Consider the following 18,104-nt stretch of genomic DNA (forward strand, 5'->3'; position numbering starts at 1 on the left):
CCCATGGCCCACTGGGGTGAAGGTGCAGCCTCGTGTTTTGCTCTGGGTCATTAGGATGAAACACTGTTGGAAGCATGCATGTTACTTACATCCATCAGACAAACAGTGTCCTTGGGACGGTAGTTTCTGGTTTTTGCAGGACTGGTAACACCAGAGGAGGCAGTGCTGTTAGGATTGGTTTTTATTGCCATTTCCATTCACAAATGCTAGGGCTCTACTTAAAGCTCATCTGCCTCTTTCCCACCCGTGCTACACCCTCCCAGTCGGAGCCAGCTTCGAGACAAGCGGGTGGCAGAGGTCCAGGCTGGCAGGGTGCAGCGTTAGTTGAATTAAAGAGGAGGCTTCAGAAGGCATTCGCATGTTGTCTCACACTTTCCTCCTCCTTTCCTTGTACCAGCTGATTCGTATGAAGACAGCTGAATTAGAGGCACCTTTGATAAGTTAAATGATGGAAATCGGCAGCTTTTAGATGGCTTTAATTATAAACATGTCTAAAATGAGCGTGTCTGCTGGCTGACGGCAGAGGCACCGTTTGACTCCAGCCATGCTCATGTTGATAAGGGCCTTGTTTTTCAAACCAGGCCTTCCAGTTATTTGCTGGTTGTTTTCAGTCTCTTGCAGAGATTGAATAGGCAGGAGAAAACCAAAGTGGATTGTCAGCCCTGAAAAGGAGGTGCACCCCCCTGCAGGCACCAGTTGTGCCTTCGGCAGCAGGGCAGCCAAGGGGAGAGGCTCAGTCCTCTGTTGCCTTGCTTGGATTTCCCTGCTCTGTTGCTCTGCCCGTGTTGTTTGCTCCAGTCGCACTCAGGTTCTTTATTCCTTAACAGCAGTCAGAACCAGTCCTAGGATTGTTAGGTGGTTTGTCCCAGGTGGTGTGGGGCTCTGGTCTCTAGAGCCATGACCTGTCAGAGCAGTGCAGTGCACAGGAGCCTGGCCAGAGGCACAGTGCAAAGGGTTTGATGCCCATCAGCAGGATGGGGTGAGCTCACTGGAGCCAGGCATTGGGAGGGAGGAGCCCTGTGCCATGGGAGCACAGGTCAGGGTGCCCATGGAGCAAGTCAGGAGCTGAGGATGGGGATGTGCCAGCATTTGCTGCTCACGCCTGCAGTGGGAATGGCAGTGGAAGTGTCACTGACATGGTTGTGTCGTGCTGCGTCCTAGCTGTCTATGGGGCTCTGCCACTCTCCTTTCACCCTTCTCTGCTGGAGGGAGCCATGTCCTGTGGCATCCAGCGCCTACTCTTCCCCCAGACACCCATGGGAAGGAATGGAGTTGGCATCCTGACTGGCCGGCCATGGAGAAGGGGCACTTAGTGCTATAGGATGAATAGCTTGAGCGTGCTTCCAGCACGTGGTCATCCACCTCAGAAGAGCCTGAACACCCCAACCCTTCCCTTACAGTGTTTTGGCACTTGCAGAACTGGCCGTGGCACCCACAGCACGCCTGTGGCTCAGGGTGTGAGATAGGAGCACGTGTGAACCTGAGAGAAAGCTGTGGTTTTAATGAGCCATCTACCGAGATGCTCGGTGTCTGATAGGAAAAGAGAAATCCTTGGCTGTTCCTGCAGGAGCATCCCAGGCAGCCCCGCCTGCCTCCCAGCTCCACGATGCCTGAGCAGCAGTGGGGTTGTGACTGCGCTGATGTGTATGATAAGTGTAGATATAAAAATCATACATTAAATAAAGAGCTGTGTTCTGAGGCTCGTTACAGAGACCTGGCCGTGCCTTCTGCTGCAGTGCGGTTGTGGTGTGAGCCTGTTCTGCTGCCGGTGCTGCAGTACACCAGCCTGGGCTGGCACCAGGGCTGTCCGGTGGGGGGGGTTCATTGTCCCTGGGGGGTGTCTTCACAGAGCTGTGCTGGTGGCAGTCACCACCCCCCAGGCTCCTCGCCTGCCACTGGGTGTTATTCCGGGTCCTCCTCGCGTTGTGCTGCCTGTTTACTTCATTAACAAAGTCCCAAATGGAATGCCCATCTGAATTGAACTGTCCTGTTGGTGCTCACCACTGTCCCAGTGCAACGAGGGTACAGATGTCATGATCCATGTGTTTGCATTTCAATTTCCATACTGGAGCTGCTGGCAGGTCCCCTGGATGGGTCCAATCCCGCATCCTCCTCTGCTCCCTGTCCGCACGGGTGAGGTGCACGCGATCACTTTGGCGACTGCTGTGTCTCCTCCCATCGTGTTATTTTTCCTCTGTAACTCAGTCCAAAGCCTTTTCTTTTCTTCCTTTGCTTTTTATTGCAATCACTCCCTTTCTGTGTCTTTTTTTTTTTTTTTTTTTTTAATTTCTGGGACTTATCTTTTCAGTTTAATCTATTAATTTCTGTTCTTATTTCACTTTGCAGACTATTTGCCGATTTCACAAGACATAATTTTTATCAACTAGTTCTTAAAGATGCATAACAAATTAATCGGGGTTTACTACAGTGCTAATGAGAGCGAGACAAAGCCTGGGTGGTCCATGTTTAATATCAATGTCCACTGAAAAATTGCTGCTCTTACTGGCTGGTTTGAATGACTGGACTCTTTAATTCTCTTTTTTTGAAAGGCTCCATATCCTCACTGCTTTGAGTTTGCTTTTTATTTCCTTTTTGGTTTTATTGGGTTTTTTTCCCTCTGCTTTGTGATGAGTTTTTAATGCCCACTTGGAATGTAACTCACAAGGATGGGGATCAGGGGCGTTACGAAGGCATGACTTCTCACAAACTTCTTAGACGTGATTTTATCATGGAAGCAAAACATGGTGATGGGGGTCTCACAAACAGCCCCAAAGAGGGACACTGGCTCCTGTTAACACAGAGACATTGAGCAGTAGCACGAATCATCACCAGTGTCTCCTCTCATAGGATCATTAGCAACACAGGGTTTAATTGCTCAAAATGAGTGTCCTGTGCCTGCAGGTGACCCTGTGGCTGGTGGCTGTGGGTGCAGCAGACCCACATGTCATTTCTCCTCTTCTGTTCCCTTTGGTTGCTGGCTCTTTCTAGAGCTCTCATAATCACCATGGAATCATGGAATGGTTTGGGTTGGAAGGGACCTTAAAGCTCATCCAGCTCCAACCCCCTGCCACGGGCAGGGACACCTTCCACTAGAGGAGGTTGCTAGAAGCCACCAGAACCGGGGCCTGGAGAGCTGCTGCCCTGTCCAATGCCTTGTCACCAGTGATGCTCTCACATTCTCTGTGTGATTGCTTCTAATTCCAGCCTTTGCTTGCAAATCATGGGATGAGCTCTCCCCTGCCAGCTTCAGCTGTATCGCACCTCTTAATCCCCCCAAATCTCAGAGGAGCTGCAAGCCCATGTGGCCATGGCTCCATCCATTGGCTTCATTAACAAGACCAAGTTCTGACATTTGGGTAGCAAACACACATCTTATTTAAATGCTGGTTTTCCTGAAGTGTTTCTACCCATCTCATAAGTTTGTGAGAAGTAAATTGCATGCTTACAGTAGAACTGTAATGCATTTTAATGTTTGTTAATCCACTTGTTCAAAATGTCAGTGTCAAAGGCTCTACAATACACGGCTGTGCTGTTCATTTCATTAAAGATGCTTGATGTAATAATTGGGTAGTTTTCTTTTGACTTTCCTGCAGGCAATAGCATTTTTTCTTTAATCTGTATGGCTTCTTATTATTTTGTTTGGGGTTTTTTTGCTATGAATTGCTTTGCTTTTGTGAACTTGTCCTGGTGTGCATGATTTGCAAACATTTCTGCTATTGTGAATTTTCTCATTTTTTGTAAATAGTCCATCTGTGCTTTTCTTTTTTTTTTTTTTTTCCTTTTTTTTTCCTTTTTTTATGCCTTTTCTCCTGTAAGTACCTGAGGTAGAAAATGATAATAAATTGTTTACAACGGCTGTGCTGTGTTGCTGCTCTCTTAGCTTGCAGGTTTCATATATTGGTTTGGACGCCCCAAATAACCAGTACCAATGACAGTTGAATAAAAGACTAAAACAACCATCACTCACAGTGTGTGACCCGGTGTTTGAAGAGCCTGCAGATGAACAGTTACGTATGAGGTGTGTTTACAGCAACAACTAAACCCAGTGCACTTGTAATTGGGGGAGTGGAGTGATGCTGGGGCACAGTTAAAGTGTTGCACCACTGCGGTCAGCGCGGACCGTGCCAGCGCCTGAGGTGGGTTTAAGCATCAAACCCATAAGTGTATAGAAACCCTTGTGGCCAGCTCTGCGGTACTGAAGGGCAGGAATCTGTTCCTGCTGTTTGGAAACGGAAAGGGAAATGGGGTGGTTCCTGTCGCTATGAGGGGCCCTGGCTGCAGTGGCAGCTTGGGTTCTCAGTTATCCCGTCTTCCATCGTTACCTGGATGTTCAGGGATCCTCAAAGCTACTTAGAAGCCTTCAGCTCAGGAATTTAATATTAGGTTTTTTTTAATTAAGGGTTTGTTTGCTTGTCTGTTTGTTAAAGCTGATTAAAACCTTTGTGTATGGGGAGAGGTGGGAAAAACCAGATATTTCCACAAACTTCTCAGAGCTTGGGGAAATGCACTTGCTTATTAATACTGGTCCTCCATAGCGTGCAGAGCCCAGCCTTGAGTCACACTCCTGCAGTGCCTGGTGCTGTGAAAACAACACAAGACCAGTTTGAAGTCTAAATTGATGGGTTTTGTTATAAGAACGTTTAAGACCATCTTTCTGTTAAACTGTAGAGGTTAATTTGGTTTCTTTGCTGATGGCAGTCACAAACTGTTGACTTGTCAGCCATAGGGGCTGGCAGGAGGTGTTCTTGTGTGGAAGTTACTTGTGATGCTTGCCTGGTAGGTCTAATCATTATTTTCTGAGTGAGGAAAAGGAGCTGGTACCAAAGACAAGGGTGATTATTACAGTAATGACATGCTTAAGGCTTCTTTTTCATGGTGACTGAGAAGAGGGGAGGTAAGGAAGTTCCTGTATGTTATGCAGGACACCCAGCAGTACGAGACTGGGCACCTTCGGGTCTCACTCTTGGTTAGTAACCTCTTGCAGGGAGCACAGGGGGAACGAGAGGAACAGTTTGTAGCACCAGCATACTGCAGAGCTTACCATCCCCTCTGTGTCAGGTTGTGGTGGCACAGAGCAATGGCCACACTGAGGAGGTGCAGCTTTGCCGTGCTGAGCGTGGCCTGGCAGGCTCCAGGAGCTGGACCCCTTGGAAGGAGCAAAAACCAGAGCCCACATAGCACTTAGCTGTGATTCACCAGCCAAGGTCTGGCTCCCAGTGTGATGCACATGGTGCCTCAATGACCCAGAGCCACATTCCTATGTGCAAAAGCACCCAGCTAGCCATTGTGGTGATGTAAAGCGATTTTAAAGTGGAGCTGCTGCCTACACGTGGCTCCTTTGCCAGCAGGGAGTAATGAAGTCAGTATTAATAAGAGTCAGCTCTGTAAAGCACTCATTTAAAGCGCCGTTACACAAGTCTAAGATTGTATAACATCAGTAATGGGAGCAAAGTTTGTCTGGTCATGATACCTTAATGGTCAAACTTAACATTAGGAAAGCAGGAGAAATTGCTGGCAGCTGCAAAATAGGAGGGAGCAATATAAAAGATCCTTTAAATTGTCTGTTCCATTGGTTAAGCCTTGTAACAGTAAGAGATGTGGAGCAAAGCTGGGAATGTTTTCACTCCTTTGTCTAATCATTAACTGCTTAAAATCTGCTCTGCCCATCCCTGTGCTGCATGCTTTAGGTTTTTTCCCCTTAAAATGTTTCTGCATCTGCATGGCATAAAAGAGCATTTACAGAGTGCATTTGAATCTGCTGGAGCCACCTTAACCACCACTCTTCAACTTCTCCGTTTCAGCCTCCGTCAGTGGAAACAAAGCCTGTAGACTGGACCTGATTTAAAATTAGGATCTGAGGGGGGGGTTGCTGGCAGAGGGCAGGCTGAAGAGGGACCATTCACTTTGCAGGTGCATCCCTGGAGTGAGGAGCAGCTGGAACTGCAGACAGCAAACTGAGAAATTAATATAGCAAACCCATCAATTCCAGGCAGAAGGTGCTGCTTCAAGTTCTGCTTAGGTGACAGAAGCTTTTGTTTTGACACAGGAAAAAATGGTACCTGGAGGTGTGCCCTGAGGCCAGGCAGAGTTTATGTGCTTTGCCTCTTGGGCATCTTTTTTCTGGGAAGAGCTGCATTTTTGTAATGTAGAGAATTGCATAAAATCCCTTTTTGATTTCCCATTTTCCCCACCACTTAAAATAGTCTCTGGATGTTCAATTGAAGGTGAGGTTTTCAAGGGATGAGCTGTTGATCCGAGTCGATGGTCCAGCCTCCACCCATTCCTGTGGCAGCAGAGAGTAGTCAGTAGGAAAGCTGCCTGTCCCTCTTTCCTGCTCTCTCTGCTTGAGCAAGGCTGCTCTTGAGGCTAAGGACCAAAGCTGCCCAGATCCTTCATCATCCTACTGATACCTTGGGTGACTGCTTGAGCAGTAAGAACATCTTGAACATTGAACTTCAGTGCTGATTGTCCTGTTCTTAACTGCTCACTGATCCATGCATGGAGTTTGGGACAGGCTTTAAAACTTCAGGGTCATTGCCCTGAAAATGAGTGATCATAAAGGGACAGGGAGGAGAGAAGAGGAATAAAACCCCCAAACCTGCCCTTCTCTCAGGGGCTCTTTGCATTTTGGGGTGATGCTGCAGCAACAGAACTCCTGAGTGATGGTTCCTGCTGTGAACAGGCCACAGCTGCAGCAACTGGGAAGTGTAAGGAGACTGGTTAGTCACAAGAGAAAGGAGGCATAATGCAAACACACATGTATGGAAGGAAGAAAGCATGGATAAACCCTATAGAAAGAAGAACATGATCGGGTAATGCTAGTTCTGCTGTAAGGGATTCCACGTGTCTGAGCTAGCCAGAAGCACAATGGCTAGCTGCTTTTACACCTTATGTCTTGGTAGGTACAGCTTTTAACTGTACAGCTGGGGGTTGCAGAGAACTGAAGGAGATTCCTCTCCTTAAAGCGCAAAAACATTGAAATGGGAATGTTTTTCAGGCACACTTGGTACGATTTCAAGCTGATAATTAAGCTTCCAAGTCCTCCTTTGCCCAGAGGCGGTAATATGTACTCGCCGCAGTGATGCCCTGAAGGTTTCTGGCCTCAGCATCACAATCCTCTCCCCTGACCTTTTTCATACGGTGGATTAGGAAATCCCCAGGGACACTTCCTCCAGCGAGGCAGTGGGAAGCTCTGTGTCTGCCAGCAATGGCTGTTGCTGCAGCATCCCTCTGAGAGGAGCATTCACTTGTGGCTTCAACTCACATGGGTTGTGAAGAGTTTCTCTACCTCTGATAAGCTTGTCCTCTGATTAATTCTCTTCTCTTTTGCATACTTGCCTCTTGTCTGCATTGAATTTTTCCACCTTCAGCCTCCGGACATTAGTTCTTCCTATGCCTTTGCTCATCATCAAAGATCTGTCTTTTAATAATACTTACCCAGTTGAGGTCATTCATAAAAATTTAACCAAGCAGTTTAACCAAATAGCTCATTTTCTGTACCATCGAAGCAACTGAAATGAGGCTTGAAGCAAATCAGTGCCACTTTGCTGAACTTTATATATATTCCTTCACGCGGTTCCATCTAACCTGCCCTTGTTCATTCAGCAGCAGGTGACTGAAGCGCAGAGCTGCTGTGCTGCCTGGCAGCCCGGGTGCAGGGAATGCACAGGTATTCCTCCCGCTGCAGCGGTCCTTTCATTTATACTTACCTGGTTTATTAAAAATCAATAGCAAACTTTTGGCTTTGGGCTTTCAAATGAGAAATGCTTTCATCAGCGCGCTCAACTTGGTATTAAACAGAATTGCTTTCAGGAGGCGATTTGGTTCAGCTTCTCTTTCACCCACATCAGCTGCATTCACTTCAAGCTCATAATTCTCTGCATTTCACCAGTGACTAAACTAGGGAGAATCCAGATTACGTATTGAGTTTGACTGGTGGGAGGCATCGTTTTCATAGGACACATCACAGAAGTCTGGCAGATGCCTTGAAGCTGCTCTAGGATGGGAGCAGTTTCTAAGTAGAGTAAATAAACTCCATCAGCTCCCAGCTTTGGCTTTTTGGTTTGCGGCTGTTTGAATAAATAGTTTTCTTAGAATAAACTATTTGCTTTTGAGAAGCTTCCCAGTTTTCTGCACGGTGAAATAACCTCCAAAGGGTTCTTGCACTTGAAACAACACAGAATGATAATTTGGAGACAAACAAGGCTTTGTCTCACTGATGCATAAAGTAATTACTGCATCATTCTCATTTTAAAACCCATGGCCTGAGAGTGGTAACAGCTGAAAAATGGGTCATTTGCTGTACATAAAGTGGAAGTGCCCGAGTTGAAATGAACTCTTATTTGGGGTTTATTGTTTGGTTGGAATTCCAAAGCAGAAGTATTTGCTCATAACAGCATCCATCTGCAAACACGCATCCGGTGCGGAGCGCGTTCCAGTGGCTGACATGGGGAATTCTACGGAGCCCTGCCACGCGCGGTCCATTTTAAGCAGGAGATGATTGTGCCTTGGCTAGCTGCAGTGAGCTGCTTAATGAGGCTTCCATTATGCGTGATGGGCTGTAGCTGAAGCGCGCTAATTTTCTGACCTGCTGAAATAGATTTTAATAAGCTTGATGTAACACAGCCTATAAAGACAAAGGGAAACACTTAATGGGGCTGTCACAGGCAGGGGCTCTGGGTGGGCTTGGAGGTGCTAAAAGTGTTAATAGAATTGATCAAAAGCTTAGGAAAGCAATTCTCATTGCCACGGAGGTCTGCCCTGCGCCTCGCCTCGTCCCTTCTGCTTGCTGTCGTGTGGATGCCGCTATCCCACTGCTTTAAAGGCAGACCAGGTGGGAAACACGAGACATTCCAAGCAGGGCTTGGAACTGCCTCCGCGTTCGATTCCTACAGCAAGAGCTGTGGGAGAGTCTTCAGTCGAATCCCAAAGAGTTAATTGCTACTAAACTGTGATAATGAATTGCGAATGATTTGGTAGAATGCCGATCTTTCATCAATTCTCACTAAAACCTGGTTTCTCTGGGTATATTCTTCTCTAAACATTGAGCGTTTAATCTAAAGCTTCAAATGGGAGCAGGGGTTTTTTTCTTTCTCATTCTTGTTTCCTTATAGAAAGTTGGGGGGGAGTCTGAGACAGAGAGGCCTGAAAGATGAAGGGATTGAACATAAAGGGATTGTTTTGGGACGGAGCTTTCCCTCTTGCGTGCTCACCATTAAAGGCTACATTCTGTCCAGTCAATTGGACCCACGCCTGCCTGCCTCCCAAAAAAAAGCCACCAGGCTCTTCTGCTTCATGGGTTTGAGTCTCGGATACTTTTGAAACGAAGCCTAAAGATCCTACAAAGAGGATAACGCTGCCTAATGGAAAGAATAATGCAAGCGAGAACCCATTTGAAATGACAGCTGTGAGCCTCGCAAAGCTTTTCGGTGCTGATCAAAGCCGCTGGTAACCGTGTTTGAAAAGAGGGGATCCGTTTCCCCCTCTCCTTTTCCCACTCAACCTGCAGATGATTTTATATTCCAGACTTTGCCCCTTGGCAGAGCAAGTGAACCTCCTAAGTGATGGGTGTTCGGATCAGCACACTGGGGAGCACCACTGGGGCCAAGTGGTTTGGGGGGGGTACAGCCTCAGAGCTCCATCCTGTGTGCATAGGGCCCCCCAAACCCCCCACAGGGAGGATACTGCAAGCACTCCATAAACACAGAGGGAGGATTCTGCTTGCTGGGCGCAGTTCTATGGGGCCCTTTCTGTTACTCTCCCAGCGTGTCCCATCATTGGGGTTGTTTGCTGAAGTCTGGTGGTGATTGGAGCATCTCAGCTGCTGGGTTTGTTCTTGGTTTAAATCCCTGTGCTTACTGCTGGAGTATGAACAGATGCCCTTGTGTGCCCCAAGTGCTTTTGCCGTTACAAGCAAAGTCTTTGCGTGATATTTTTTTGATCTAAGAACTAATTTCATGATCTTTGTGGCTATTTTTGGTTTGATTCCGATGGCCTGGCTGTTTGTAGAGAACGGGGTCTCGTGTCCTTTGGGGGTGCGAGACATTTGGGGTCTTCAGGGGCTGAGCAGAGCAGGTCTGAAGGAGTCAGTGATTGATTGCTCATAGGGAAAGCCAGGGCTGCACACAAGTCCTGGCAGCATGCCTGGAGTAAGGGGTTCCCAGTTGCTCCTGGGGCCTCGAAGCCAGCTTCAGGCTGGGGTAAAGGAGAAATCGGTGGTTTGGGAAGGAAGCAATCCCACTGGAGCGGGATATGGAGCAGGAGGGAGCGCGTCCTTCCCCAGGAGCCCTTGATCCCCTCGAGTCCTCCCTCAGGCACCGTGGCTCCCACCGGATCTGTTCCCAAAGCCTTGGGAAATCCACTAAATCCCAGGCTCCTGGTGGTGGCTCCTGGGTAATGCCAAGTGCAGGACTGAGCATCCAGCCCGGATCCAGCCCTGCTCTGGGCTGCCCCTCAGTCCCACTTCTGCAGGCTCTTGTGCCCTGGGGAGAGCAGTCGCTTGCAGGCAGCCACTGACTGAATCTGTCTCCTTAGGGCAAAGCACTTCAAGCAGCTGTGTCCATCTCCCTGGCACAGAGCTGCCTCAGTCGTTACAGTGGAACTGGTGGTGCAGGGAGCAGCAGGGTTTATCTGTGAAGAATGGGACTTGGATACTGGCTTTAGCTCATTGGGAGCAATGCGAGAGCATGGAATGGGTGTGAATCCTCAGGACTTCCCTGAGCAGTGTGTGAGCCTGTTGCAATACATTTAGTGTGAGATATCTTCTAATTGCAATGGCCAAAGTGGGCACCTTTGTCCTGTTGAGCAGCTTTGGTGCCTGGCTTTCTCTGGGCGGTTGTAAGCAGCAGATGCACAAAGGACAGGGGTCATTTCAGCAGGAATCAGAGTGCTTTAAACAGGCACTGAATGAATTGTTCCCTGCTTTTCGCTTCCCAGTTGACTTCAGAGAGCAGAGGGCCAGGGGAGGGCACTGTGCAGGCACACAGCCTTGCCCAAGCATCAGCGTGGTCTGGGGGGCCAGAAATAGGCTCTGTGGACAAGCAGGTTCCTTCTGGGGGCTGGCGACCAGCAATGCTTGCTAATGCTTTCCTCTCCATTAAAGAGCTGCAGATAGCTCAGCTCTCAGATGTTCATCCGATGGGATGAGCACAGGCGGAAGGGTGGTAGAGATGGGAGCTCTTGGAGTACACAGAAGAGGGTCAGTGTTAATGGTACTGTCACTGTGGTGCCATCCTTTGAAGGCTTTGCTGGCGTGGAAGTTTATAAACAATGGGAGGCAATAATCCAGCGTGACCAAAGGGTTTAAATATGGCCCTGGGGCTGGTACGAGGGGAATTAGAGAGATTAGTGCTGGAGCTTGAGACCAGAACCTGTGAGCATCCCTGCCTGCCTGCCTGCAGATGGCTTTCTCAAGTCGTTGTGCTTCTGTGTGCCTGGTTTGATCCCGTTTGCCATCCCTGCTGCGAGGTCCAGGAGCAAACAGCACAGTCGTGAGCAGCATTAGTGCGAAGGAGCTGATGAATGCAGTGCCTGGCAAATGTCATTGCAGTGGTGGGGATTGCTTACTTTCAGTACCTTGGATTGATTTCGGGATCCTCCAGTGATGGAGCCAGCCTGGGAGTCTGTATTGGTGAGCAGGTTTTGCCAGTGATAATCAGTCCCGGTTCCATCTCCCACTGTGGCTCTGCCCTGCTGCCAACTGCAGCATTCCCGGGCAGAGCACAAGCAGCCCATCACACTTGAGTTGTTTGGAATGCCATGTCGCGGAGGTGCTTTTATCTCAGAACCGGGATAATGCCTTTCTTTGGGGTGGAGGGATTAATTTTTCACACATCTGTCCCCTGGAATGCAATAACAGAGCCTTTGTTCGGGCTCCTTCTGGTGAGTGCCTTCTCCACCCTTGTTATTTCATCATTCGTTTGCATGGCAAAACTTTTTGTCCTGCATTTCAAATAGATACTGAGCGTCCCTGGCACTCGAACAAGAGAAACAAACTTTGCAGCCCCGCTTCTCATGCTGTTTGCGGGGGATGCTGGGTGATTCGAAGGGGATTTGATTGGTTTTGGCAGAGGCGTTTTATTCCATGGAAAATCCGCAGCTCCTCTGATCCCTTAGTGACGGTTTAGGGAGCCCCTGGAGTCTCCAAATGCGATTTGCTGGTGGCCAGCTGGTCCTGGATGTGCCATGGGAACGCTGAGGACACTGCTCCTGGGACATGGGCAGGGAGGGGAGGAGGAGAGGCTGTGGGGATGGTGCCAGCTCTGCTCCTGCCTTACCACAGCAGGAGGGCTCGGGGCTTGGAAACAAAGACCCAGAGCCTCAGCCCTTGTCCTGCAGACGTTTTCCTGCTGTTTGGAGGTTGGTTTGACTCTAACACTGAAGTCTTCTCACTCCAGCGTATCACAGCTCCAGCCCTGAATGTATGCTGGGGGTCCCAACCGGGGTTGGTGGCTCCATCACCAGCAAGGAGGAGTTTAGCACTTGGGTATTTGGTTAGAATAGTCCCCTATCTGGATGCACTTCCTCCTACATCCCACTGCACGCATCATAAAACCAACCAGATTCCCACTGACATGAAGGGACAGGATTTGCTCTGTGTTTCATGGGTTCTGTGCACGGGGAACAGCAGTCAGGGGTAGCAGAGCCTACATTTACCTCTACTGTTTTCTTTCCCCCTGCAGCCCTATTACCATATTTAAATGCAAGTATGTCTGGTTTTAATTGCTGTTTTCAGTAGCTTCAAGTCACTGTAGCCTAGTTGTTCTCTGCTCCTTTCCTCCTGGTAGATTGCCAGTAGCTGAGGGGATGGTGCTAGCAGCAGCGGGGCTTGTAGGCTGCTCGTGCCTCTGGGTCTTCTCTCTTCTGTCGCCTCAGTTGTTCCTCTGTGGTCCTGCAGCATCGCAAAGCAGCTGTGATCAAAGCCCTGGAGCCCTCTCAAGGGGCAGGTCCATGGTGGTCACTACCCCCGGGGTTGTCCTATAGGGAGCAGTTGGAGCTCCCCATAGACCAGGAAATCCGAGGGCTTGGTTGTGATGCAGCAAGGGGGTTTGGGGTTCTTGCTGGTCACTGGCCCTTATTGCCCTCCTCAAATACCCATGTTTGAAGTCAGAGCCTCTAGCAGACCTTTGAATATTAATGAAGTAAAGAACCTAAACCTGCGCTCTCACCAGCAGCATTTCATTCCTGTGTCAGGGCTCGGGCCCCTGTAGCAGGGTGCGTGTCTTAGAGCGCCTTGATCTGCGGCTGTTTTGCTTTCAAGAGCTTTTCCCTTGCTCTCTTTTCTGTTTTCAATTGCATTCCAGTGATTCTTTTTCTGCTTGATCCCAGCAAATCTGTGCTCTCGACATGAGGGCCTCCTCCTATGTTCCATTAGTGCTCTGTCTATAGATCAGCATGTTATTATCACTTGCAAATAAGCAAAGAGGAGGATTCCCTGTCGTTCTGGGAACCGGTCTGACCCCAGCCGGTCGAGAGCCCGGGGATGTAAGCGGTGTGCCATGGCCAGGCACCGCCAACACATTCCTCTCTGCCAAGGGGATTTGGGCCACCTTTGTGCCAGCAGAGGCCACTGGCAGCGGGCACGTGGCGATGGCTCCATTGGTGGCATGGAGATGGCAACCATGCCCCGCACTGACTCGCGGTACCCGCTGGCTTCTGTCTTTACCCTTCTCCTTCTCTCCACGGCCAGGTTTTCCGGCAGCGGCCTATGGACCAGTAGCAGCGGCAGCCGTGGCGGCAGCAAGAGGATCAGGTAGGGGGGCCCGTGGAAGAGCAAACCCTCAGAGTGCAGGGTCAGGTAAAAGCTCTGTCGGTATTCTGTGTGGCTGCAGCTCTCCATCATTTCTCTGATTTCTTCCTCACACTTATCCCGGGGACCTGAAAACAAACGATCAGAAACTAAAAATCATAGAAAAGCATTAAATCAAATCAATCCCAGTCCAACCCCAAACCACAAGCAGAGGCCATGGAGCACCTTGCAGGAGATTGGCATAAGAACTGCCAAACCCGGGGTAGATATTCTGATTTGTTTCTTTCTTTATTCCTTTATTACGTTGGTTTCTTTGTTTCTTTGGTTTAAATTTGAGGTTATAAAAGACACACCCCACACCCCCCCCAAAAAAAAAGATTAATTTGTGGTTTTGAAGAAAAGCTTTGGTTCCTCATGGAAAGCTGGTGCTGGGTTGAGGTGGTGGCAGTGGCACTGGGTGCTCCTGCCATGCCCGGAGCCGCTCTCGCCTCCTCCACCATGGGCAATATGAGGGGTCCATGTCCCCCTGGGGACAGTGCCTTCTCCTGGCATGGGGTGAGGCATTGGCTGCCCCTGTGTGTTCAAACCCAGGCTGCCTTCATGAGGAGCATCAACGCTTTCCTTCCTGCCCTTCTGAAAACCTTTATTTTTTTCCCTTTAAGGGAAATAAATAAATAAACCGTTGCCAATTTACGACCTTAGGTTTGGAATTCAGCTCAAGAAGCGAATTCTTTGCTCAGGTGAGGAAGTGTTCAGTGCAGCCATCAGTGAGCTGCGGCCTCAGCTCAGCCGTGCCCGGCTCGTGGCTCCGGCAGCGGCTCCGCAGCTCACTCATGGCACAGTCCTGCAGCGGGGGCTCCTCGGAGGCTTTTCCGGCATTCCCGGGGGATAAACCCGGCTCTTCCCGAAAAGACCCGACCGACCCGCTGCAGGAGGGCTTGCGAGGAGGGCGCAGGTGTGTCTCGAGTGCGAGCCTGATGCCATGGAGGCCAAAGAAAGACACCAGGAGAACTCCGTTCCATGCAAACTGGCACTGCTTGCAGGCTACAAAGGATTATCTGTACCAGTTTCATCTTGTGGCATGTAGAGAGCGCCTAAGGGGTGACTTGCCAGACTGGCTGTGGGCATTCCCCATCTCCCGGCTTCTCCTTCTGCCCCTTTCTGGAGGGGAGCAAAAACCAAACCCCAAGAAAACAAAGACAAAACGAGATTGATTTTCCATGCGATTTCAGGAGAACGGACTTCATCGGTTCTGCCTCTTCCCCATGTTTTGCCCTTCAGGTTTTGTTTTACGTGCAAACAGAGCTGGTGAGTTGCCCCTTAGCAAGGCACAGAGGGTTTGGCTGGATTAACGTTGCTTCCCTGATGGTTATTCCTTTTCTTTTTAATCGGAGTGCTTTTGGTGCCCATTACAACTGAACTGAGCATTGATCAATTCTGTGCCTGAAAATCATTTGTCTTTAATTTGAGTGTCTTTTTGGTTTTCCTTCTGTTGGGTTTCCTGGTTTTGGTTTGGTTTCTTTCCGGTTTTTTGTTCTTTTTTTTTCATTTGAACTTGCAATACGAAACTAAACCTAACCCTAAATTAACAGCACCCTTTCTGGCAAGTTTAAAGAGCAGTATGGTGTTTGGAAACATCCTTCAAGCCTCAAAATTGCCTGTGTGCACTAAACTGGCAAAACTGAATCAAAATGAGCCCCCTTCCTGTCCCCAGCCCTGAGATCTCAAGGAGGAAGATGGGTTTGTCTCTGGCCCGGTTCACATTGGCAGCGGAACGTGCCCTGGGAGCAGTGATGTGTCACCTAGAGTCATCTCCATCCAAAGCCAGTTTTTGGAAGGGACATCCTGGGTTCGCCACTTCCATCCAGCAATGGTAGTGAATTGTATTCAGGAGCAGTCGAGAGCAATCGATCTTGTGCTGCAGTGTATGGGCCCGATTCATTACAAGAAAAATGGTTGGGGTTTGGGGTTTTTGCCTTCTTTTTCTTGGGTTTCTTTTTCCTTTGCAAATTTGCACAGCCCTCCTTCACACGTGCCCAGTCCAAAAGCACAGCTGGCCCATACTGGCTCCTTGCTGCCGAAATGGAAAAGAGCTGGAAAACATCCAGGCAGGAGCATCCCACCACCCCTCTGCTCACTGGGCAGTGCTTTGCTGGAGGTCCCCATTGCTGCTGCCCCTTCCTGCAGCACTCCAGCCCCATCAGCTCGCTCCAAATTGACCTCCTCTGCTCTCTGGCCCCATCCTGATGGCTCTTCCCCACCTTCTCAGTGTCACTGCCAGCACGGTGGGCACTGACCACCTTGTTTCAAACTGGGGTGTTATTCCTCCTCTTAGGAAGCCATCCAGGGAAAGGAGCCCACCCAGGGGCAGTTACCTGCATGGGGGCATCTTCCCTGCTCTCACCCCTTCTTTGCCCATTGCAGCATGTGGGGGTGCAGTCACCAGTTTACCGTGCGAGATAAGCAAGTTCTTTGATCTATCACAGCAGCTCCCTGCTGCAGCCAGCAGAAAGGGACATTTCCCCTTACTCGTGCTCAGTGCCACTCATAAATCCAGGTCTAGCCAAGCTGCTCACGTGCTGGCAGGGTGAACGCAGCGATGCTTCTTATAAATCACATCCCCAGTCGACATGCCAGTGACAGGGCGAGAGCTGAGGTCCCTCGAGCACCCAGAGGGCTCTGGCCACATCCATTCACGCCGGGTGGGATTGTGCTGCCGAATCCCTCGGCTCCTTGTGACAACCTCATCCATTCTGGTATTTTTTTTTAATGAATTGGGACCTGAGCCATGGAAAATGAGCAAACTCGAAAGCCCGAATGTGCAAACTCCTCCTAAACAACTTCACTATCAGTGTCACGTTTCGTTTGCATTCACCTGACATGGTTTGCGTGTACAACATTCTTGTCTTGTACAGAAATGCAGTCATGGGGGGGGGGGGGGGCACGCACATTTTTGACATGCATTTGACATGGGAGGGATTCATCTGGCAGGAGAGCGAGACAAGGGAAATTTGCCAGGAGAGGGGTTTCATTCCTCCCTCTGTGCTTCATTGACAACTCTGAGATTTTTCCAGTTCCCAGCCTGTTGCCACCAGCTATTCCGCCCTGAGGACTGGAGACAAAACCCGTAAGGCCATCCATAATCCAGCCCAATTCCCACTGCTTGGCACCAGGAGGAGCAGCCCAGGCTCCCATGGGCATGCTTTGCCCACCGAGATGGCTGGTGGCACACAGAGGTGGGCCGAGGCGGTGCCACGGCACCAAGAGCTGCTCCCCCGTACCCCAACCCCTGGCACATCTGGATTTTGGGCGCCAGTCCCCGGCTTGCCAGCGCTGCCTTTGAGCCCTGCGCCCTGACAACCCCTTACTGTACTTTATACTTGCCAGCTATAACAAATCTCGTAACGTGAGCTACTGACCTTGATGGTGAGTGTGAGCAGTTATGTTTTGTTGTTTTCTCTCTTGCTTGGTTGGGGCTGCTGTGAGAGAGGGTGTCTCTGAGGCATACTTTCCGGCCTCTCTTACACTCGGACGTGCACACCTCCTCTCAAACACTCTTCTGAGCGCTCTCAGCGGGAAGGTTTGTCCACACCTATTAATCCTCTCTCAGTGTCCAGCTTCTTGTTAGTAGCAGCTGGTTGCATGTTTTTTGCTTGTTCGGACGAAACGGTTCAAGAAACGACTCATATCAACTCTTGAGAAATGTCTCTATTTTTTTGTACACTTTCTTTCTTTTGATGTTTTTATTAATTTCCCTTACTTAAAAAACAAAAACACTTGTCGTCCCGTAAAACATTTCACATCTCCCCTTGCCTGTTCTTAGAGTGTATGTATCTGTGGGACTGAACTAAATGCATGCACTGTAGTAGTCGTACTGGTAGCAGTAGATGTAGTTGTAGAACATGCATTGTTGAGTTGATATTATAGGTATCGTCAACGTGAACTAGCGTGGCAGATAAAAGCATAGCCTTGGTCTGATTGAAAGCGTAGGACTATCAATACAGCAGAGAGCTGCTGATGGCTTGGATCCATAGTGCCCTATTCATTAAATCCTATTATCTGGAAGTTTAAATTGAAGCCGGCTGTAGGTAGCCTACACCTTCTGCACAAGAACCCGCACATGCTCTTATGTTGGTAGGAAAATTGCCTCTTTTTTTCAAATTAACCCCCCTAGGAATTAAAACAATGACTATAATGAGATCCCCTTCTTTTTATTTTGTATTAAAAAGAATCTGAGATATTTTTTAAGTCATTTTACAATCATGGTTTCTTCATCAGCCTGTTACTCGTCCATATTAGCCCATAGAATCATTCGTTGGCAGTCGTAGACCAGATGTGCCCAACGCAGATCACTCCA

General features: G+C 49.2%; 1 protein-coding gene across 30 annotated transcripts in view; it reads left to right on the top strand.

Annotated features, from left to right (window-relative positions):
• The window catches only part of MSI2 (musashi RNA binding protein 2), a 212,802-nt gene that overhangs the window by 174,434 nt on the left and 20,264 nt on the right, over positions 1–18,104 (top strand). For 4 of the 30 annotated variants that reach the window (XM_061363314.1, XM_061363311.1, XM_061363316.1 and 1 more), the window contains 2 exons: positions 12,681–12,704; positions 13,688–13,795. The exons of 2 other annotated variants lie outside the window; for them this stretch is intronic. In XM_061363314.1, coding sequence (XP_061219298.1) covers positions 12,681–12,704; positions 13,688–13,795 — 132 coding nt within the window. Of the gene's footprint in view, positions 1–2,346; positions 3,857–12,680; positions 12,705–13,687; positions 13,796–15,028; positions 15,056–17,187; positions 17,328–18,104 lie in introns of those variants that run through there. 24 more of the 30 variants (XR_009726918.1, XM_061363312.1, XM_061363323.1 and 21 more) reach the window with 15 other exon arrangements.

This window comes from Neopsephotus bourkii, unplaced genomic scaffold (genome assembly GCF_033783945.1).
Source record: "Neopsephotus bourkii isolate Nb327-2 ecotype Australia unplaced genomic scaffold, CSIRO-AGI_Nbou_v1 NB_1154, whole genome shotgun sequence".
NCBI lineage: Eukaryota > Metazoa > Chordata > Aves > Psittaciformes > Psittacidae > Neopsephotus > Neopsephotus bourkii.